Here is a 23,265-nt window from a genome sequence, read left to right as displayed (position 1 = left end):
CCCCATGGAAAGTAATAGGCACGTAATCCTATGAGTATTAAGTCAATTGAAAATAGATCTTAGTAAAAAGTAAGAATGGGAATAGGAGAGGGAGTGGGGAAAGGGGTGGGAGGGTGAGTATGATGGGAAAAATCACTATGTGCCTAAAGCTGTACTTATGAAATACACGAAGTTTGTATTGCTTAAATAAAAGGTTTCTGAAGTAAAAAATATATATATATATAACTGGAAAAAGAAAATTAATAGGCACAAATGATCTACATATTAGCTCTCAGTAAGTACAAATGGATTATCAAAATTAATATTGAATATCTGGGAAATATATTTAAAAATTTTTTAAACATTTTCAATACATTTTACCTTCGTGACAACACTATTTTAATATCTCCATTCACCAAATGGAAAAATTGAGCCTCAAAGTTTAGGAACTTCCCTCCCTATTCACATCCACCCTTGCAAGAGAGTCTGGAGTTGCCTACAAAACACAACATACTCTTACCATGTTCCAGCCATCAGATTCCTTTTCATTTACTCAAATGAATTGAAAATGCATGTCTGCAAAAACCTTGATTTGCACCACCTTGATTCATAGTTGCTACAACTCGCAAGCAAACAAGGCACCCTTCAAATGGAGACTGTGGTGCCTAGAGACATGGGAATATTATTCAGGGGTAAAAAGAAACAAGGAAAAGACATGGAGGAAACTTAAATGTGTGTTGTCAAGTGAAAGAAATCAGGACTGGTGTTGTAGCACAGTGAGTTAAGCCTCCACCTGAGATGCTGGCATCCCATAAGAGTGCTGGTTCGAGTCCCAGTTGCTCCATTTCACTGCTAATGCACCTGGGATAGCAGCATAACATGGCCCAAGTGCTTGATTGGGCCCCTGCTACCCACATGGGAGACCCCAATGGAGTTCCTGGCTCCTGGATTCAGCCTGGCCCCGTTCTTGCCAGAGTAAACCAGAAGATGGGAGACAACCTCCCCCCCATCCTGCCTTTCAAATAAATAAGTGTCTTTAAAAAGTCAACTCTGGGGGCTGGTGCCACAGCGCAGTGGGTTGATCCTCCAAGTACCAGCTGCTCCACTTCCGATCCAGCTCTCTGGTATGGCCTGGGGAAGCAGTAGAGGATGGCCCAAGTCATTGGGTCCCTGCACCCACATGGGAGACCCAGAAGAAGCTCCTGCTTAGGATTGGCAAAGCTCTGGCCATTGTGGCCAGTTGGGGAGTGAACCAGCAGATAGAAGACTCTCTCTCTCTCTCTCTCTCTCTCTCTCTCTCCCTCCCTCCCTCCCTCCTTCCCTCCCTCCCTCTGCCTCTCTATAACTCTGCCTTTCAAATAAATAAATCTTTTTTAAAAAGTCTATCTGAAAAGGCTATGGGATGAATGATTCCAACTATATGACATCCTGGAAAAGGCAAAACTATGGAGACACTGAAAAGTTTAGTCACTGCTAGGGGCTGGGGAGGGTGGAGAATGAACATGCAATGGTAACAGATACAAGTCCCTGGAACATTTATTCAAACAGAACCCACAGATGTGCAAAACCAAGAGTGAGCCCTAATGTGAACTACAGACTTTAGTTACTAATGGATGCATTTTGGCTCATCCACTGCAAACTCCACCACACCAGCACAGATGTGAATAAAAGGGGGAACTGTTGGGATGAGGAGCACATGTCAGCTCTCTACCTGCTGCTCAACTTCTTACAAATTTAAAATTGTTCTAAAAATAAAATCTATCAAGTAAAGAACCACTTGTCCCATTTTTAACAACTTCGTGAAGTCATCGCTGCATCTCAAACTCACTTTGAACATCAATTGAGTAAGTGACTGAATTTCAATGCAAACTGAACTCCATCTTTTGTTACAGCTATAGCATTGATTAAAAAGGAGTGAGATCCTGAAAACTGGTATGGGGACATATGGGCAGACCCTGATGATGCTGGGGACACTGAACCCTAAATTTCGCCAAGCACTTGGTGCCAATAGAAGTGTTCCTCTCTCCTGCTGAGAGGGTTAACCCTTACCTTGCCTAAAAAGCATGTAAAGCCCCATTCTCACAGTGGTCACCTTCCAAGGCTGTGCTGAGCCTCCCCAGGACCCACACCCACCATCTCTCACTGTGCCCACACCTGGACCCGGACCCACTCCCACCATCTCTTACTGTGTCCACACCTGGGCCCGGACCAATTCCCAGTAGACCCAGAGGGCAGGATACAAAGTGCAGCCCAGAAGAGAATGCAATGCACATCAGAAGGACCACATGATTGTATCTACTGATGTCAACAGAAACATGGGGAAAGGACCTTACAGATGTGAAATCAAAGTGGAATGGATGGAAATTGAAGCAGGCCCATGTTTCAGATTGAGGGGCCAGAAGTGGCTCTACAGTTTCCGTGGCTGGTTGGCACACCTGTAGAAGCAAAGGAGGCCCATGTGAGATGAAGTTGCAATGTTCTAACCCTCCTGATATACACAGAGGCAAGTGTCCAAAGGCTTAGGGAGTACGGCACGCTCCCCTGGACTTATCACGGAAGGTCCAGAGGACACAGCATTCACCCTGACTACAAGAAATACACTCACAGAGGTGTCCAAACATGCTGGAAGAACTCCTCCGTGATGTTTCTCTGCAGGTCAGAAATTTCAGTGGAAACTGCTAATATCAACCCAAGATTCCCGAGTGCCCTGGGACGGTGAGATCTCATGGTGGCCCATGATCACAACAAAGCAATGGACTGAAGAGCCTGACTCACAGAGATCTTTGGCATTGCTTGGTTGATTGTGCTGTTCCCAGGACTGAAACAGATGAGCAGCCTTCAAACACCATACAGAGCAGTATAAGCACTATGGTTCTGGGTCTACTGAACAGAAGTCTGACCTAAACCATCCCAATAAGGGGTCACAGCCTCTCAATAAATCCCCAAACTTGAGCTCCCTGATTGAAAGGGGAGCAGGTCCCTTTGACCCTTGGACAGAGTTCACAAATGTGCACTGTTAATCTTTCTCCCAGACTCTTATCAAGATGGTTGAGGGATCACTGGGCACTGGCTCTGAATGGACACTGATCCTGGGAAACCCAAAAAGTCACTAGGGTTTGAGGCAGAGTAAGCATATATGGATTTTACATAATCAATGGCGTTTTAGCTCTGGTCCGACTCTCGGGGTCCCAGGGGATCCCCAAATCCATGTTATGATTATTTCCCGTGTTCCATGTATATAATTAGAATAGACATACTCAGTGATTAGCAAAATCCCCACACTGGTTCCTTGACCTGTGGAGTAAGGGCTTTTATTGTGGGAAAAGTCCATAGGAAGCCACCGGGATTACCCATACGAACCAGAATCATGAACTGGAAGCAACACTGCACTCTAAGAGGACTTGCAGGATACAGAGCTGGCAATTTCCACCACACCCCCACTTCACTCACCTATATGACCCATGCAAAAAATAAATGGAGCTTGGAGAATGAGAGGATTATCATAAACTCAACCAGGTGGTAACTCCAATTACAGCTGCTGTACCAGATGTAGTTTCTCTGCTGGATCAAATTAACACGTCCTCTGGTCTCTATGAGGCAGTTATTAATTTGATGAATGTTTTTCTCCTATATCTGAACTACACAGCTTCAGAAGTAGTTTGGCTTCACCTCGAAAAGCCAGCAGTGTGCTCTCACTGCCCTGTAACAGGTGTTGTCTACCTTCAAGCGTTGCGGCATTATGTGGTCTTGGGGTCTTAGTTACTTTTCTTTCCACGGGACATCACTGCTGTCCATCCCATTGGTGACATTATGTTGACTGGACCTGGTGAACAGGAAGTAGAAATAATCCACACACATTTTAAATATGATGCTTGCACACCGAAGGATAGCTGCGGAAGACAGAGCTGCCGTTTGGAGCTTTCGGAAGGCCTTTGTTGATGAACATCACAGCACACGCTCTTAGGATTTGGAAACAAATACAAGACGTCCTCTGTGGATAACTACGCTCCAGTTAAGAAACTGAGTTTTCCTGCTACTGAGCCTCAGTTAAGGCTGAATGCTTGGGGCCAGCGCGGTGGCGCGGCAGGTTAAAGCCCCGGCCTGCAGCACTGGCTCAGGTCCCGGCTGCTCCACTTCCAATCCAGCTCCTTGCTAATGTGCCTGGGAAAGCAGCAGAGGATGGTCCAAGTGCTTGGGGCCCTGTACCCACATGGGAGACCTGGAAGAAGCTCCTGGCTCCTGGCTTCAGATCGGCACAGCTCTGGCCATTCTGGCCATTTGGGGCATGAACCAGTGCATGGAAGACCTCTCTCTCTCTATCTCTGTAACTCTTTCAAATAAATAATTTTTTTTAATAAAAGACTGAATGTTTGATTATGAACCATTTAACTCACCACAGGTCCTGACTTTCTTATGAACTAGTCACCGAAGGATCCACCAAGCCATAACACTGGGCATGCTCCCCACACTCCATCTTCAAATGAAAGTGTTGGATCAGGAACCCAGTTCAAGCAGGCTCTGCCGGCACAGAGAGTTTGAACCAGGAGGTGGCCAAGGTGCCTTGGTCTGTGCAACTATAAATGACCTTCTCTCTCTCTCTCAGCCTGCAGACTGGCTTCGGGGGAGGTGCCGATGGATCTTGAACTCGGATGACTCAGGCTAGGTTGATAGATGGTTCTAGATAATATGTAGGCTCCACCAAAAGTGGATAGCTGACAGTACTAAATGCAGTCCCGTCTGGGACATCCCTGTAGGACAATGGTGAAAGAGAATCCTGCCAGCAGTGTGCCTGGTTGTGCACTTTGTTTGGAAGGAGAAACAGCTAGACATACAAATTATATACTGATTTACAGACTGCGGCTAATCGTTTGGCTGGATAGCCAGACACTTGGAAGGACCATGATTGGAAAACTGGTAACAAGGAGAAGAGGTACTTCAAAAAAAGTCTGTGAAAAATGGAAATAAAAGTTCACTTTGGGGCCAAAAAAATGAAACCCACGCATATGAAGGGGCTTTAAAAATGTTCAGAGAAAATGTGCATTATGAAAACATCGTGCATGGATTTCAAACATTTTATACCAAACTTATCTTTTAATTTCACTTTCTCATAAACTTTCTGGAGTCCCCTGGTATTGGTGGGGTTGTGGTCCTCATCCCATTCAGAGACCCTGGTCTCATGACGCAGTGGGAAGATGTGGCTGGGAGACACTCCGGTCTTGCTACTGCTGTTAGCACAAAGTTGTCGGTCTATGATGATAATTGTTTTATTCCACAGAGGCCTTTTTATCAGGTTGAGGTCATTTCTTTCTATTCCTAGCTTGTTCAGTGTTTTTATGGTGATGGGATGTCAGATTTTGTTAAATGTTTTTTCTCTATCTCTTAAAATGGTCATAGGTGTTTTTTTTTCCCCTGGTTTAGTCCAATTCAGGCTGCTACAGCAACTCTACCATAGACTCGTGGCTTGAACAGTATCTCCCACAGCTCTGGAGGCTTGAAGTCTAACATCAAGGCCGTGGCATTACGGTGTCCAACAAGTGCCTGATCCCGGCTCATAGACAACTCCCTTCCAGCTGTGTCTTTGCCAAGCAAGAAAGAGCAAGGCTGCTTTCTGGGTCTCTTATAAAAGGGCACTAATTCCATCGATGATGATTCTGCCCTCATGACCATATCACACCCCTATTATATTGAGGGGTAGGGTTTCAACATAGGAATTTGGGGGTAGCACAAAGAATCTATAGCATTCTGCCTCTGACCCCACAAAATGTGTCTTTCTTACCCAGAAAACATCTCTTCAGTCCCAGCGGCTTGCTTTGGTCCAGCATCAGTTTTGAAGTCTCAAATCTAGGATTTCATCTAAATCTCATTTAAACCAGACATGGGAGGAGATCCAAGGTAAGATCCATTCTGAGATACTTTGCACTCCAGCTGTGAATCTGTGACACCAAGCAAGTTATGCATTTTCCAAATCACAATGCTGGAAGACGCCCAGGGCTCCCACTCCAAACGAGGAAGAAAATCCAAACAATGTTCAATCTCAAGGCTCCAGCACAGTCCTCTTTGCTTGAGGTTGCACCTTCCTGGTTCACTAGGAAGGGGGTGCAGCTCCCACAGCACAGCAGGTCAGCCCCTCAGTCTCTCCCTGCTTGGGCCTCACCCCTGCAAACCGCTCTCTCCCACAGCCCTGCAGCTGCTGAGCTGGGTTCTCATGCCTATAGCTCTGTGGACTGGGGTTGTGGCCCTACACCTTCCATCATTCTAGGAAACCTCATCCTTTTAATTCTTCGGCAGAAGCAGCCACGCCCCCAGGGCCTGGGTATTCCGGGCCTAAGATAAAAATAGCACCCTGATGATCTCTGAATTGCTTTGCAATCATTCATGCACTACTGAGGGGAATCTTCAAAAAGTTCATGGAAAATGCATATTATGAAAGACTATGCTTAAAGGTCAAAATTCCTTTGCAATAAAATAAGCTTATTTTTAAATTCCATTTTCACAAACTTTTGATTTTTATTTTTTTAGGAATATTGCCTATTTTTATTTGAAAGGCAGAGAAAGAGAGAGAGGAAGGTAACTCCCATCCACTATTCCATTTCCCTAAATGTCGGGATCTCAATCCAGGCCTCCCATGTGGATGGCAGGGACCGCTGCTTCCCAGGCTGTGTGTTAGGAAACCCAGGCTCTCCAATACGGGATGCAGGCATTCCAAGCAGCATAGCATTGCTGTGCCAAACACCTGCTCCTCCATGAACTTTTTGAAGAACCCTTGTATCAGATGAATTTCTCTAAATGGGTACGTGTATAAAGAAATGTGTGTTCCACACGAATGCTCACCAAAGGTTGACTCCAACACAGGAAAATTTTGATATTCAAGTGAATAAGGTGTCCCCACCTGTGGATACTGGTCAGCCTCTTTCCCTAGCCAGCCTTGTCGTCACCCACTGGACTCATGAACAAGTGACCACGGTAGCAGGGATGCAGGTTATGCATGGGCCCAGCAACTCAGATTTCCACTCACCAAGGCTGACTGGGTAAGTGCCTGATCTGCATGCAGCAGAGACAGCACTGAAACTGTGATATTGCATGATTTCTAGGAGTGACCAGGTAGCTATCTCATGGCAGGCTGACTACACTGGATCACTCCCAGAACAGAAGGGGTAGCGTTCTGTTCCTACTGGAACAGACATCCTGGATACAGACTTGCCTTTGCTGTGTGCTACATTTCTTCCAAAATTACCATCCGTGGACTTATGGGGTAACTTATCCACCGTCATGGAATGCCGCACGCAACATTGCTTCTGATCAAGGAACTCACTTCACAACAAATGGGAGTGTCACGATGGGTTCATGTTCCCCACCTGGGGCTTGGCAGAATGGCGGAATAACCAGCTAGGTGACAACGCCCTGCAGGGCTGGGGCAAGGTTATCCGGAAGGCTGCATGTACTCTCAGGTTCATGTGTACTCTCAGGTTCATATGTACCATAGGTCATGTGTTTCTCCCACAACCAGGGTGCACAGGTCCAAGAATCAAGGGGTAAAAGCGGAAGTGGCACCATGAATAGCCCTAATGGCCCACTGGCAAGATTTCTACTTCCTGTCCCCAGGAATGCATACTCTGCCAGTCTAGAGGTCTCAGCTCCAAAGACAGAAATGTTGCTGTTAGGGAATGAAGCAATGGTTCCACTGAACAGGAAATTGTGACAGCAGCTCAGCCACTTCGGGTTCCTCGTGCCTGAGTCCACAGGCAAAGATGGGGATACGCTCCTTACAGGACGGACCCTGACTGTCGGGAGATCCAGTTGCCATGACACCATGGGGGCAAGAAGAATCATGTCAGAGATGCCGGGTGCCTCTTGCTACCCCCACACAAGACAGCTAAAGACCCCAAACACTCAGGCACAAAGCTTTCCATCCACCACTGGGCAAGGAACTGTGAGGAAGAGGATGGTTTCCTAAAGGGAGAGACAATGCGGAACAGGAGACAGAAGAAGGTAGACAGAGACTTTAGCGATGAGCATGTCCAGAAACAGGCCTGGATAGATATGAGCATTTCTTCCTTATTCTATTTAAACATGTTCTGTCCTATACTATGAAATACTTTCTTCACTTCCCTCGCCTCCTTCCCATCTAAAATGTGTGAGTATCTTTGTATTACTGTGTTCATATCATTGTAACACTTACATAGTTAACCTTGTATCTCATGATTTAAGATATGGGATGTCAGAAAAAGGGAGTACAAATCAGATAAGGAGAAACACCACCCAAAGATACAGAAGAGATTCTGTTTTCTTTTCCAGGGATGGGGCTGACCCTCAACACTAAGGTTAAGGCCACAGGAGGAGCCACAGCCTCTGTCCACCCTTGGGAGGTCCCAGCTCACCCTGACCTTCCCAGTTCCCATGCACCACTCCTTCTCCTGTGCCTGCCTTGGGGGTTCCAGGTGTCAGGTGCCAGACAGCATCTGATGGATGCTCCACTAGCTCCAGCAATCACAGAAGACACTCGCACAGGTTCTCCCCATCATTCTACTTCTCTGGGATCACAGGGAGGAAAGCTGCCATGGTCCAATGACTGGGAGCTAATAACGAACGTGATTCACTATACAGAACTCTCCAGCACCTCGAACGAGACATCCAGAAGGAGGTATGGAGGAAGTCACATTTCCCAAGCATGTTGTCAATATGGAGCAACTCAAGAACTTTCTAGAAAGGGCTGTGCGCTTCACATATACATGGAGCCTCAAGTGCAGGGCTCAGGGGTGCTGGTCCCATCCGAGGTCTTGCCCTGCCGGGTGGGGTTTAAAGTGTTGACCATGACACAGGCAGATCACACTCCTCCTCCAAGAACTCCAGCCCTGCCCTCTGGCTATGACCATCCAAGCGATCACAAATCTGTCTCTTGCCTTGCGAGAGAGGACCCTTGACTTCATCCTAGTAACTGTCATAATAATGCTGGACCTCATGACAGAGCTAACACGTTACAGACTATGTATATGAAAACTCACATAAATTATATCAAGTTACACACATATAACTCTTGGTATGACTTTTTTTAAGCAATATTCTTAGCATCCCTGTGACGTAAACAAGTAGCAGGAATCTCCCACAACAAAACCTTAACAAAAGGTTGCACTGTTGCAAAATCAGGCAGACTGAGCCCCAGCTGAGTCAGTTCTGCTTGTCCTCTTGTCCTTGGTCCTCTTGTACCAGGCACAGGCCTCTGCTACAGCAGCCGGGAGCACCTCTGGTCTCCTGAGACACTCACGTTCCTCCAAGTCCCATGTGCACAGCAGCAGGCCAGGGACCCTCTAACCGCAGACTGAGCAGTGCAGTGGGAACCTTCCATGACCCAGGCTCCCTGGTTACAGACCACTGCCACCAAAGTCAGTCCATGTACAAAGCCCTTGGACATTTAAGGAGAAGCAAACTCATCATTGAGCATTCGTGCAGGAAGCCACCACCCGCCCTACCTGTGCGGGACAGCTTCTGCAAGGTGACCCTCAGGTGCTGCAGAACCACGGGAGACACTTCATAGCGGTATATGTCTATCGCCGGAACCTTCTGGCACCTTCCAAACACTCCATCTGTGAGAAAAGGCAGGTGGCGAAGAGAGAGAACGTGACATTTCAATTTCAGACAGGAGAAAGGTATAACACACATCTTGACCATCTATTTTCATGATGCACCGTGGTGAGGCCTTGGAATGCAGCTTTAGAAGGTCATCAAAGAGCCAGGAGAACCCGGAAGCACTTGCAAAGAGGGGAGGGTTTTGTTTGCCCAAAACACCCCGTGCCACGGAAAACACACAATGCGGAAGGGGAGAGAAGAGGAGTCAGGAGCCCCGTGTAGTGCAAATGTTTGATTCCACATCCCCACCTCCCCCAGGAGCCCCCCACTTCTCCTCAACCACATTTCACATGGCTCATGTGAACCTTTGCCTCGGCCAAGTCAGTGACATCCAGGGCCACTTTTCCAGGTGAAAAACACAACACCCGGGAAATAGAAACATTAATTTGCAGGAGCCGCGGCGCCTGGGGGCAGCATCCCCCAGGCAGGCGCAGGCCGGGTTCCAGGGGTGCTTTCTGACCGCAGAAGAGAGGCGCCCGGGAACAATGCGCATTAATGGGGCTAATTCACTGAGCTCTCTCCCATTTGTCTGAAATGACAGGCTCTGCTCATCCACATCCTTTCAAACCACACCCTCTAATTAATTTAGGCCTAATTAGTCTTTATTCAGCAAATTGTTCACTTTGAGACAAGCTTCCTGGGGTGGGGTGCGTGGTGGGTGGGGGGAGGCTTCCAACATTCAAATCACCTTCTTTGGTTCACACAAAAGACTAATTCAGGGGCTAGTGCTTCACACACAGGGCAGCCATCTGCAGCTTCAGGCCGGGGTGGAAGGAAGAAAATGGTTTCTTTTATTGTTCACAACAGTTTCATTGCGCCGTGCGTGCGGCTGAAGGCAGCCATTCAAAGGCAACAAGTTTAATTAGCAGAAACACATTTGCCCAGAGCCAGGCTGCTTCGGGAACTGCCGGCCTGATACCACGTACACGCTCACAACAGCCGAGACCGTGTGATTAGCAGAAAATCATCTTAAGTAGTGCAAGTATCTCGGGATTTCTATGGGACTGTACAAAGCCCGGAGAAGCCGGGCGGATGGCGCGCCCAGCTGCTCGGAGCCGGCAGACAGACAGAGGCCGCGGAGAAGTTACACCTTCTGCATGTGCTTTCCTCCTCCCGTGTGAGTGCCTGCCATGGCCACGGCCATGGCCAGGGCCACACAGAGCCGGGAGGGCTCCCAGGGACGGCTCCAGGGGAGGATGGGGCAGCCCTCACCCAGCAGGCAGCTCTGCAGGGACACACAGGGCTGGTTCCCCTGCTCTGTGGTTTCTGTCAAATCTGCAGAAATTTGCAGACCTGCGTGCGTGCCTGTGGGGGGGACTTGGAGGGAAGGAAAACTGCTGAAAATGTATTCAGAACTCGTCCTTCTACTTTATGGATGGAAACATCTTTCAAGTAGAACTGGGATATGTAGGAGCTGGATGAAGTATTAAGATGGTTCTACCGCTATAGGGTACAAATGAGAAAACAGGGCAGAGGGTCAACAGCGAGGCCGCACAGAGCTGAGCAGGAAGACAGGGAATCAGGTCCCTGGACTCCAGGCTGGGGTCCTCACTGGTGACCACGGAAGTTGGGACCCTGTACAGCAACACTGTGTGGTAGGAACATGCAACAGGGATCCAGGTACCTGCTCCTGGCTACAGCACCAGGCCAGCAGCCATGCCCCTGTCTGGTCTGAACAGGATGGATGACCCCACGCTGGGTGCAAAGTGGTGGGCTCGTGGTTGGGCAGGACCTATTCATCTGCACGCACACACACACACACACACACACACACCTGTTCAACTTGGCAGCAAATACAAGAGAAACACATCAATGGTGGTCCAGGTACAGCAGAACCTGTTTCCCCAAAACTCCTACAGTTGTTCAACCTCAGATGTCATCATGGTAACGGTGGATGGATTAGGGTGGATTAGGTGGAGACTTGAGGCTGGTGGGAGGTCTGGGCCACTGAGGGTGTGCCCTCGGAGGGCGGGTCTCCTGAGAGGTTTGATTATTGGAGTGCAAGTCCAGTCTGGGTTCTCGCTCCTGCCTGGTTCAACGTATGCTCCACGCCTCTGCACCCACCACCAGCCGCCTCCATCAGAAGCCAGGCTGTGGGCCGCTCGATCTCTCATCTCCAGACTGTCAACTGAAATCAGCTTTTACTCTCCCAAAGCAGCTCCTCTCGGGTATTTTAGTTAAAGGAAGGGAAAGCGCACTGACACATGGGGCTCAGGATGGCCTTCATCAGGACACTGGCCCCGTCACTCTGTGCATTTCTGTCTTGGAACTTTGCAGGTCAGCTGTCCCTCTGCCAAAGCAGAATGGCATCACCCTTTAAATGAGCATTGTTGCACCCAGTGTCGTAACTATAGTCTCAGAATGATATCTATTAGATGTTCTTGCAACCCTTTAAACACCTGTTTGGAATACATGTAATACAATGCATAACTTTATACTGTTAACATAATTTTAAAAGGTTTTATTTATTTGAAAGAGTTACAGAGAGAGGTAGAGACAGAGAGAGAGAGAGAGGTCTTCTACCCAGTGGTTCACTCTCCAATTAGCCACAACGGCCAGAGCTGAGCCGATCCAAAGCCAGGAGCCAGGAGCTTCTTCCAGGTCTCCCACATGGGTACAGGGGCCCAAGGACTTGGGCCATCCTCTGCTGTTTTCCCAGGCAAGTTATCAGGGAGCTGGATCAGAAGTGGAGCAGCCAGGACTCAAAACAGTGCCCATATGGGATGCTGGTACTGCAGGCCAGGGCTTTAACCTATGCCACCACACCAGCCCCTAAGAATTTAAACTATTTGAAAGTTGGGATGAAACTAATCCTCAGTTCTCTTTGTCCCAATTCTGTATCCATGCTGATGGACAACAAACAGGCACCATCCCAATGCACGTTTAATTTTTTAAGAAGATTTATCTATCTCTGTTAAATTATTTATTTGAAAGGCTAAGCAACAGAGGGGGGGGGGGGGAAGAAATATCTTCCATTCACTGGATTGCTTCCCAAACAGCTGCAATAGCCCACACTCAGTTAGACTGAAGCCAGGAGCTTCTTCCAGTTCTCCCACAAGGGTGACAAGGGCCAGGTACTTGGACCGACTTCTCAGGCACATCAGCAGGAAGCTGTATTGGAATCAGAGCAATCAGGACCCATACCAACACTCTGACATGGGACAGCACTGATGCAAGTGGTGGCTTAGCCCGCCGTGCCACAACGCTGTCCCCCAATGCACTTTTCAATGGACTTCACTTTTCACAACAGTTTAGGTTCACAGCAAGATGGAGAGGAAGGCAGGTACAGAGATGAGAATGCCCACATGGCCACTCTGCCTACACAAGCACAGCCTCCCTCACCATCACCATCCCCACCAGAGTGACCCTGTTGTTAGAATCCATGAACCTACACGGACACATCCCCACCCGAGTTCCACCCAAGTCCATGGATCCAGGGTTCATCTGGCTGTTGGCGTTTTCCGTGGGTTTGAACACCTGCATGATGGTGTGCATCCATCACTACAGAACTCTGCAATCCCTTGAGCTCAGCCCATTCATCCCTCCCCAGGCCCAGGCCACTGTCAGTCTCCTTATCGTATCTGTAGTACTGCCATATATATATATATATAATATATATATGGCAAATAGATACATCATATATATGATGTATCTATTTGATAGTGTTACAGAGAGAGACACGGAGAGAGAGAATTTCCATGCACAAGTTCACTCTCCAAGCAGCTGCAATGGCCAGGGTTGAACTAGGCCAACACCAGGAGCCAGGAACTTCTTCCGGGTCTCCCACGTGGGTGCAGGGGCCCAAGCACTTGGGCCATCCTCCACTGCTTTCCTAGGTGCATCAGCAGGGAGCAGGATTGGAAGTGGAGCAGCCGGGACTCGAACCCACGCCTATATGGAATGCCGGGGTCGCAGGCAGCGGCTTTACCTCCTAAGCCACAGCACCAGCCGTGTTGCTTTTCTCACAGTTTGCTACTTTTACAGACCGGCTCCTATCACTTCGTAGGCACTGAAGGTGCCTCCCTGTCTCTCCATGGCTTGATAGCACTTTAGCACTAAATAACAGTCCCCACAAAGATTTCTAATAAAACAGTAAAGATTACGGGAAAAGACTGGAGGGGGACATTTAAACAGGCAAGCGTGCAGCATAACTGAGTCTCTAGGGATGACGGGGTTAAGGGTGAAGCATAGCGCAGATTGTAGGAGCCCATGTGAAAGCATCAACGCTTCCCACTAATCCCGGCTGAGTCTTACCACTTAAGACAGTCTGGATTCTAAAACCTTCCGAAGAAGTGACACAGCCGAGTCCCTTGGCCAACCAACTGCTTAACCACCTGCGATGCTGCCCTGAGCTCCGAGCCCTGGGGAACCACCTCCTGCACACGGCCCTTCCACAACTCCTGTCCCAGTGTCCCCTGTGTGCTCACCATCAAGGCTCCACCTGGGACTCAGTCTCACTCAGCGCCTCCAAGCTGGTCAAGGCTGAGGGTGGGAGGACTCGCCTTCATCCCCAGGGCTGGAGGAGCACTGAGTTTCCAGGCAGGGCAGGCGCTTGGTTGGATTTGAGTTTGAGACAGATCTCTGTATCCAGGGGTGCTCAGAGCCCGGGTGGGTGAAAGGGGCAGCCCTGACCCAGAGCGGGGTGGCAGCCATGATGGCGAGGAGGGGCTGGTTGAGAGGCGGTAAACCCACAGGACTGCCCACAGCTGCTGCAGGCACCAGGCCCTCTCCACCAGGCATTGCGGCTCGGGCACGGGGGGCTCTGGGAGACGACTCAGACTTCCCAAAGCAGCAACAGAAGCTTTCGTGCTGCCTCGCTGGGCAGGGCGACAGGGGGCAGGGGGCAGATGGCAGCCCCCCTGCCGACCACCGGGACCCCCAAGGGGAGGAGCACCCCAGACCTCACTCTGTGAGTTTCAACAGCGACCTCTGGCCCTGGCCATCCGATGGGTGGCCTTACTCAAAGCCTGGTGGACTCGGCTGACCAGGGTGTCCTCCATGGCCAGGGAATGGAGAGCAGCCCGCCCACCCCCCTTACGATGCACAGCAGAGCCTGGCTCCCCAGCATGCACAAGCACAAGACAGGAAGGACGGTGGAGGGCTGAGGGGTGGACGGCCATCTCCAAGTTCTACGTCCAGCATTTTGTTTGAGGAGCAAAAACTCTGTTCAGAGAGACTTTGATGAGCTTACAGCAGCGGCATCAGTTGCTTCCGTTTGAAAGGGAAAATACTGACCCTTTCGCTGTTGAATTTTTGAAAGACCATCAAAAACAAAGAGTGCTTGTTTATCTTGCCTGTTTGTTTGCTGTAACTAGTGCTTCTGGGAGTATTTCCACGGGCAAAGTCATTTCCACTCAAAATCGTCACTGTGCCCTGAAACTCTGGCCTCCTCAGGGCCCCAAGGCCTGGCCCAGGTCCAACATCCCAGCCATTTCAGTTCGCCTCTAGTCTGTGGGGCTGCATATAGCCCCCCACCACCATGTGTGCATGCATGTATACTCCTACACGTGTGTACAAGTGCACACATTCACATGCACATGTTTGGCACACTCACACGCACGCCCACCCACAAACACACATGCAAATTCCACATGGACCAAGCCACTCCTCACCCGCACATGCTCCCCTGTGAGTGGCACCATGAGTCCCTGGAGGGCCTCAGCCATGGCTCCAGCCTGGCTACCCTTCCCACAGCGTCGTCGGGTGCAATGGCTTGCAGCTAGTGTGGGTGAAAGAGACCCTCGTGGCTCACTGCTGATTTCCCAGGTGCCTAAAAGAACACAGAGATGTTCAGCCCCAATAGCCAGATGGCTCCTCTCTTGGAACCTCACCTTGACTCAGCAGTCCTCGCCTCCTGACAGATGACCCCGCTGGACCTAAACGAGTGGCGTGCGTCCTGGTGACCCAAGATTTCCCCATCCATCCCCGCCTTCCTCTGCTTCGGCTCGGGGGCTGGCTTCCTCCCAGCACCTCATTCCTAGCTCCAGGCATGGAACAGTGCACCTGTGCTCTGGGGAGGGGTCAGGGGCTCTGCTGAAATGCTGAGTGTGCACTTTCAGTGGCTGCCTACCAGCCAGGACTCGCAGAAAACAGCCCCGAGTCATAAGTCGGAATACTCGAAGGCTGTGGACTGAAGGAGCCGGCTTCAGCCCCTCACGAGAGACCGGTGTGTGCCAGGGTTCACTTAGCTGAGATGCCCAGGCTCCTCTTACAGACCTCGTAAGAGAAGAGCGTGCATTTGGCCTGGAAGGTAAGGTGCTGCTTGCGACACCCACGTCCCACGAGTATCTGGGTTCAAGTCCTGGTTCTGCCCTCAACTCCACTTCCTGCTAATGTGCTCTTTGGGAAACAGCAGGGGATGGCTCAAGGACTTGGGTCCCTGCCACCTATGTGGGAGACTTGAACTGAGTTCCTAGCTTCAGCCTGGCCCAGCCCCCAGTCACTGTGGGCAGCTGAAGCATGTAGATGAGATCTGGCTCTCTCTCTGGCTCTCAAATAAATATATATATATATATAAAGGTATTCTAAGATAACAGCCTATGGAATCTAATTGTGCACCTGATGGGAAACATCACCATAGGAATGCACAGAAAACCCCCCAGACTCTAGGGCCAGCACATCTCCTCCCACCCCACCCCAGTGTGAACACAGCTGACCAGCGAGTGGCCTCCCTGCCCCTGATGGGAACGGTCTTTCTGAATCGAGCATGGTCTGATGGCATAGATTGCAATGAACTACTGTTTTCTTAGCATCAGTAACATTTGCATCTTCTTTTCTGCTTTTCCTATTTTTATTTATTAGAGACCTTTTTTCTATTTCTTCCTTATCTCTTTAGGGAGACAGACGATATCATTGGGAATTAATAAATACAGGATGATCGCCTGATTTGGTATTTCAAAATGGTGTAATTAACTTAGGACACTGAAGTGATCACCAATGCACATACCTGTTCAGTCTATTTGGGTAAAAAAAAAATACGCACATAGAAATGTATTATCCTAGCTCCCTCGACACCATGGAAGGAAAACAGTTATTGACTTGTGAGTGGGAAGAGACAGAACAGGTGCCACAATTATTAAGTCTCTGCAAATGAGGGTGCACCAGAGGTTGAATTAAAATAATCACAGAGCAGGAAAGAGACACCTTAAACCACCCCACGTCCAGAACTCCTGGCAAGAGTACGAATGAGCGGCATTCAGGAAACCACGGGAGGGACCCAGCAGCACGCGATGACAGCCTGTGCTATGCATTCAGGTTTGCAAAACACTGTATACAGTAGACAGCAAATGCATTCATTCCATGGTGAAGCTGCCGGCTGACCCACACAGATAGAAGGAACCTGGGGGGTCTGTCCTAGGGCAGTGCGCCAGGAACCACAGGGTGGCCCTGGGCCACAACGGGGCCTCCCAGGGTGCATTGAGAGGGAACTCAGCTCCTGGAAGCTACAGCCTTCGGAGCTCAGAGGCTCGCTTCTCAGGGAAAACACGGTGTCCACTCAGAGCCGCGCTGTGCATCCGTCAGCCCGGGCAGGGCATCTGCCTACGATGACAACTGCTCCATGCCTTTTTTTTTTTTTTTTTAAACTGGTCTATCATTTACTCCCTCTTTCAATCCAATTTGGTCACCCAGATGCCAGCGAGGATGAAGCAGCAACAGTGACCCCTGGTGGCCACATCCCTGCAGTGCCGGATTCTTCATCAAAAAGGTTGCAGAGGGCTCTGGTTCTCTCTCAGCCTGGTGGATGGGAGATGCCCTGTACAGGAGGCCCAGGAGCCAATGGGGCTGGCACTCAGTCTGAGCTGTGGTGTGGACATCAGGGGATGGGGGCACTGCTGCCCAGAGCAGACACACACACACACACACACACACACGTGCACAGACACACCAGGACCCACACAGATATTCATACCCACATATGCACACCCCCACATGTGCAGGCTCACCACATACAGATGCACTCAAACACACGTATGCTTGCACATGTAGTCACAGCCACACATGGACAGTCACATGTGCATACACCTTCCCACACTCACACACATATTCATATGCACACACTAAGAAGAATTAGCACAAGCCTTCTGGAAATTTCTCCCGCACTGTAGGCTTGCAGACGTCCCCCACAGCTGGGGTCTGTGCACCCTGACCAAGCCTTGTCCCGACGGGGCTCACGCTGCATGCCTGCTGGGTGGGCAGGGATGGGCCTTGCCCTGCCTCTCCCGCACTGCACAACCTGCTGTATGAACTCCTGGAAGACACAGAAGCCCCCCGGGAAGGGCTACAGGGATCCAGAGTCCACGGCTCTGCAGGGCAGGCCTGTCGCTGTGGAGGGGCAGTTCTTGGAAGGGGCAGGGAGGGCACCAGGCAGCCCTCTCCTCCCGTCAGTCCCGTGCCAGGCCTGAGCCTGTGGCTCACTGACACATCGCCTGCTACAGCGGAGTCAGCTCCTGCCCCCAGCAGGTCTCCTCTCTGCCCTCACCCCCCAACAATGCTGGAAGCAGCAGTGACCAAGCCAGAGTCTGGTCCAGGCCCACAGATCTCACTGGCAAGGTCAGTGCCCGAGCAGAGGGTGCCCCATCTCTAGAGTTAGTGACCAGGGCTAGCGACCCTCACCTGCAGGGTCTGTGCCCAGCCCCAGCAACCCCATATGTCCGGTCAGTGGCCAGGCCCCTTGCAGGGAGGGTATAAATCTACGTCTGGATCTGGAAGTCCCAGTGGCCCTGGGAGGCTGAGTTGACTCCGCTGCTCCCTTCTTGCAAGAAGGCAGCAGCGTGTGGCCCGCGGCTCCCTGAACCAGCTGAGTTCATCCTCACGAGAGCCCTAAGTGGTATAAACCATCAGGGTCCCTTTTGTCCTGCCGAGAAAAGCAGGGCCCAGAGAGGTTGTGTGTCCTGCTCGAGGTCACACAGCCAACAGCAGGATGGCCTTGGAGTCCAGCCTCCTCACTGACATGCGACTAATAATTAACACCCAGTGAGGGAGTCACGGAAGCGAAGTCCCGTGTTCTGGACTGCAAATAGTTCCAGGACCTTCATTGTCACGATTACTTGAGCTTCAATCCAGGAAAAAGAAGTTACTCAGGGGCTCGCTAGGAGGAAGAATGGACAAGAGCCTGGTTCTCCTCAGAGTGTCTACCAGTGACCGGGTCTGAACACACTTCTGCACCAGAACGAGCCATGTGCCCTGCTACAGGAGCCCTACAGAGAGAGCCCCACCACGTGTGTCCCAGAAGCAGGCAGTGGCCCGGGCCTCCCACGTTCCCCCAGCCCTGCAGGTGGCCACGCGGTGGGAACCTCCCAGAAGAGGCGGTACCATGAGATAGAAGGGCCGAGACCCCGCACAGGCATACTGAGTACTTGGGCTACTTCGTGCGGCCCAGAGCTTGGCCTGCCCACACAGGGGTCTCAGCGCTGGGCGCTTCCCCTTCAGCTGCCCAGGACAGATGCTGCTGGCCACAATCTGCAGGTGCACACATCTGTGGGTGCCTAGCAGCACCTACTCACATGAAACAGCGTGGCTCCGGCGCTGCTGCTCACTAGGCTAATCCTCCACCTTGCGGCGCCGGCACACCGGGTTCTAGTCCCGGTCGGGGCGCCGGATTCTGTTCCGGTTGCCCCTCTTCCAGGCCAGCTCTCTGCTGTGGCCAGGGAGGGCAGTGGAGGATGGCCCAAGTGCTTGGGCCCTGCACCCCATGGGAGACCAGGAGTAGCACCTGGCTCCTGCCATCAGATCAGCACGGTGCGCCGGCCGCAGCGCGCCGGCCGCGGCGGCCATTGGAGGGTGAACCAACGGCAAAGGAAGACCTTTCTCTCTGTCTCTCTCTCTCACTGTCCGCTCTGCCTGTCAAAAAAGAAAGAAAGAAAGAAAGAAAGAAAGAAAGAAAGAAAGAAAGAAAGAAAGAAAGAAAGGAAGGAAGGAAGGAAGGAAGGAAGGAAGGAAGGAAGGAAGGAAGGAAGGAAGGAAGGAAGGAAGGAAGGAAGGAAGGAAAGAGCATGGCCACCATGGAAAATGGCAGCGGTTCCTCAAAAGGTTCAACACGGGGCTGCCACGTGGTTCAGCGGTCCCGCTTCTGGTATATACACAAAAGAACTAGAAGCAGGGGCTTGCACAGACGCTCACGCGCACCTGTTCACGGCACCTCTGAGTGTTGCTGCTGCCGCTCCTGCCATCACATCCACAATGAAGCGCAGGCAACAGGCTTTGGTGGAGGCCAAAGGCTGCACTTCCAGTCACCAGAGCAAGTTCAAGTTCAGCTCATTTCAGACCAGTGAACACAACCTCCCCCCATGCGCCCCAAATCCAGAAGCTCACATTCAGAGCAGGACAGCCCCTCTCTTACATCTCAGCCCGATGTAGGGGACCCCCACCCAGCACCTTCCAGAAACACAAATATGCCCCCCGTCCCAACCCTGCCAGAGCCAGCATCTGGGTTGTTGGCGCAGCCATGACAATGGGCAGGACCTTGGCCTCAGGGACCCAAGACTACACGGGGAGGCAACATTCAGGCAACTCCTCACCTGCACAGGAGCCCCCAGCACAGCCCAGGTTGGAGAGGGAGCTGGCATGCCGGGTACGGCACTGGGCAGAGCCACCGTCAGCACTTTTGCTCCAGCACAAAGCAGACATGAGGATGTCTGATGAGTAAGCCCCAACAACGTGTGACTCCCCAGGCAGCACAGCTTGCTTTCGCAGTTATTAAGAGAATGCTGGCAACACCCAGCACTGGGTTTTGAGCGTGCAATTCTACCACCCAGAATGCGATGTAAGAAATGCTGGGGTTTGGGCAGAAATGTCACACAGGGATTTGGAATGGCATACAAACACGGAACACCAGACCCTTTCATCTCATAAGTAAAACCCCACCACGTCCAGGCCATCCACGCTGACATAAGCCTGCTCCCAGCCCCGGCTCAGAACAAGAGGTGCCCTCCACACGAGCAGACGTTAAAGAGGCCAGTGCCGTGGCTCACTAGGCTAATCCTCCGCCTGCGGTGCCGGCACACCGGGTTCTAGTCCCGGTCGGGGCGCCGGATTCTGTCCCGGTTGCCCCTCTTCCAGGCCAGCTCTCTGCTGTGGCCAGGGAGTGCAGTGGAGGATGGCCCAAGTGCTTGGGCCCTGCACCCCGTGGGAGACCAGGAGAAGCACCTGGCTCCTGCCTTCGGATCAGCGCGATGTGCCAGCCGCAGTGCGCCAGCTATGACAGCCATTGGAGGGTGAACCAACAGTAAAAGGAAGACCTTTCTCTCTGTCTCTCTCTCTCACTGTCCACTCTGCCTGTCAGCCTAGCAGCCCATCTCCCAGCCAGGGTTCTGTAATGTGGGGTTCCCATGAGCTATTGGGGCCACAAGGACATCTGCAGGGAAGCAGGCTCTTCATAAGAGACCCCGGGTGATTTCATGAGGAGCCAGGGCTGGCAGCCTAGGGGGGCTCGAGGTTTGGAGGAAGAAGGAACGGAACGAGGCCGGAGCGGCTGGGGGAGAAACAGAGGCAGCAGGGCCTGCACCGGACTTACCTGTGAGGCTTCCAGTGTCCCCTGGAGAAGCCCAATCCTGCTCTTCCAGGGCCACCCCTCCCCTGTCCTGGGGGGTCCCAGGACAGCTGTCCATCCTGGGACCTGCTCCCACACAGCAGGGACCCAGCACGGCAAACACCCCACTGCTGCCACGCCAGGAGGCACCCAGGATTCTCTGCAAACCACAGCCCTTCCCTGATGTTGCTCTCTCTCTAGAAGACCGTCTTCTCAAGCAGTGGGCTGCTAAGCAGAAGCATGGTGGCCCAGCGTGCCTCTGAACACTGCCTGGAGGGTCCGAGAAAGCCAGAGACAAAGTCTCCCGCCAGGGGGCGCAAGCCAGATCAGAACCTCCTAAGAAATCCCACCCAACTCTGGTCTTCTTCGGTGTCTTGCAGTCCTGACCACGGCCAGCTTCCAGCACCGGGGCCCCTTGCCTCAGTGTCACATGTGAGGTCCTGGTGACAGCAGCAGGCCTGAATCCTGGCTACACCACCCTAAGGTTTGACACTGCAATCCCCAGGGGCTCTCCCACCCTGACAAGGTGAAAGGTCACTGGATGGTGACCCCACCTGACGCATCCCACTTCCCGTCCCAAAGCCCCCTGCACAGGGTCCCCATCCCTCTCCCCTGGGCAGCCCACCTGGCTTCCTTGTCACCTGAACGTGTGACTGCGTTCATTCCCAGGTGTGTCCACGGCAGACAGGGACTACGATAAAGCACCCACCCCTAACCCATGTCTGGTGGGAATGTATCTCCCATATGACCCAGCCATCCCCCTCCTGGGAGTTTACCCGAACGAAACGAAGTCAGCCTATGAACAAGTGAGCTGTGCCTCTGTGTGTATTCACAAGTACTAAGACGTGGAATCAACCCAGATGCCCACCAACTGATGACTGGATAAAGAACGTGTGGTGTATCTATACACATGGAATACTACCCAGCTGTCAAAAAGAATGCATTCTGTCGTTTGCAACAAGCTGGAAACCATTAGACTTAGTGAAATAAGCCAGTCCCCAAGAGACAAACACCATATGCTTCCCCTGATCTGTGGTAACTAAAACCAAAAATGTAACGTACAGGAATGAGATCGGCATTTTGAGCTTCCATGATTGTTTGCAGCCCTTGACCCTAGTGTTGAGGTTTTTTTTTTCTTCTATTTGTTGAATTCTTTACTCAGGGGAGGGTTAAGCTTCTGATTACAAAATAAACTGAACGTATGTCATTGTGAAAATTAAAAGAACATGAAGGGAAGGAGGAGGAGGGGTAGGGTGGAAGTATGCCCAAACTCCTAGAGCTGTATACATGGAATACATGGAATCTGCTTACATTATGTAAATTAAAAATTGAAAAAAAATTAAATAGAAGTTATTGTCTTGGAAGTATTAATGAATACACTAACAAGTTATAATGAATAATAAATTAATAAAAACAAGCCTTTACTATCCACATATAATTTTTAATAAAACTTTTCTCGGACTGGTGCTGTGGCGTAGTGGGTAATGCCACTGTCTGCAATGTCAGCATCCCATATGGGCACCAGTTCAAGTCCCAGCTGCTCCACTTCCGATCCAGCTCTCTGCTACAGCCTGGGAAAGCAAGAGAGACCTGGAAGAAGCTCCTGGCTTCAGATAAGCTCAGCTCTGGTCCTTGCAGTCGTTTGGGGAGTGAAAACCTCTCTCTCTCTCTCTCTCTCTCTCTCTCTCTCTCTCTCTCTCTCTGCTTCCCCTTATTCCCCAAATGACTGCAACAGCCGGGGCTGGGCCAGATCTGAGCCCAGAGCCAGGAGCTTCCTCCAGGTCTCCCACACGGGTACAGGGGCCCAAGACCTTGGGCCATCTTCTACTGCTTTCCCAGGCACATCAGCAGGGAGCTGGACTGGAAGTAGAGCAACCAGGACTCGAACCGGCACCCATATGGGATGCTGGAGCCACAGACAGTGGCTTTACCTGCTGTGCCACAGCGCTGGCCCCAGGCTGACCCTTTCTAAGCAGAGCAGGAGCTTCTGTGAACTCGGCAGGATGCCCACGGACCCAGCAAGGGCAGGGAGATTTGGGAATAAAAACACAAGAAGAGCAGCTTCTGCCCTGACTCCAGCCCCGCCCATCAGCCTCTGTCCAGCTCCCACGCAGGCGGCTGGCACTAAAGAGTGA

The 23,265-nt window shown here is 51.2% G+C and overlaps 1 protein-coding gene across 1 annotated transcript in view; it reads right to left on the bottom strand.

Moving 5' to 3' along the window:
• Window positions 1-23,265, bottom strand: part of PTPRN2 (protein tyrosine phosphatase receptor type N2) — a 1,115,035-nt gene that overhangs the window by 818,108 nt on the left and 273,662 nt on the right. The window contains exon 3 of the mRNA XM_051857048.2: window positions 9,447-9,560. Within this exon, the coding sequence (XP_051713008.2) occupies window positions 9,447-9,560 (114 nt within the window). The remainder of the gene's footprint in view (window positions 1-9,446; window positions 9,561-23,265) is intronic.

The sequence above is a fragment of the Oryctolagus cuniculus genome, chromosome 7 (genome assembly GCF_964237555.1).
Source record: "Oryctolagus cuniculus chromosome 7, mOryCun1.1, whole genome shotgun sequence".
NCBI lineage: Eukaryota > Metazoa > Chordata > Mammalia > Lagomorpha > Leporidae > Oryctolagus > Oryctolagus cuniculus.
The sequence above is the reverse complement of the archived record's forward strand: the minus strand, read 5'-3'. Positions and strand labels throughout refer to the sequence as shown.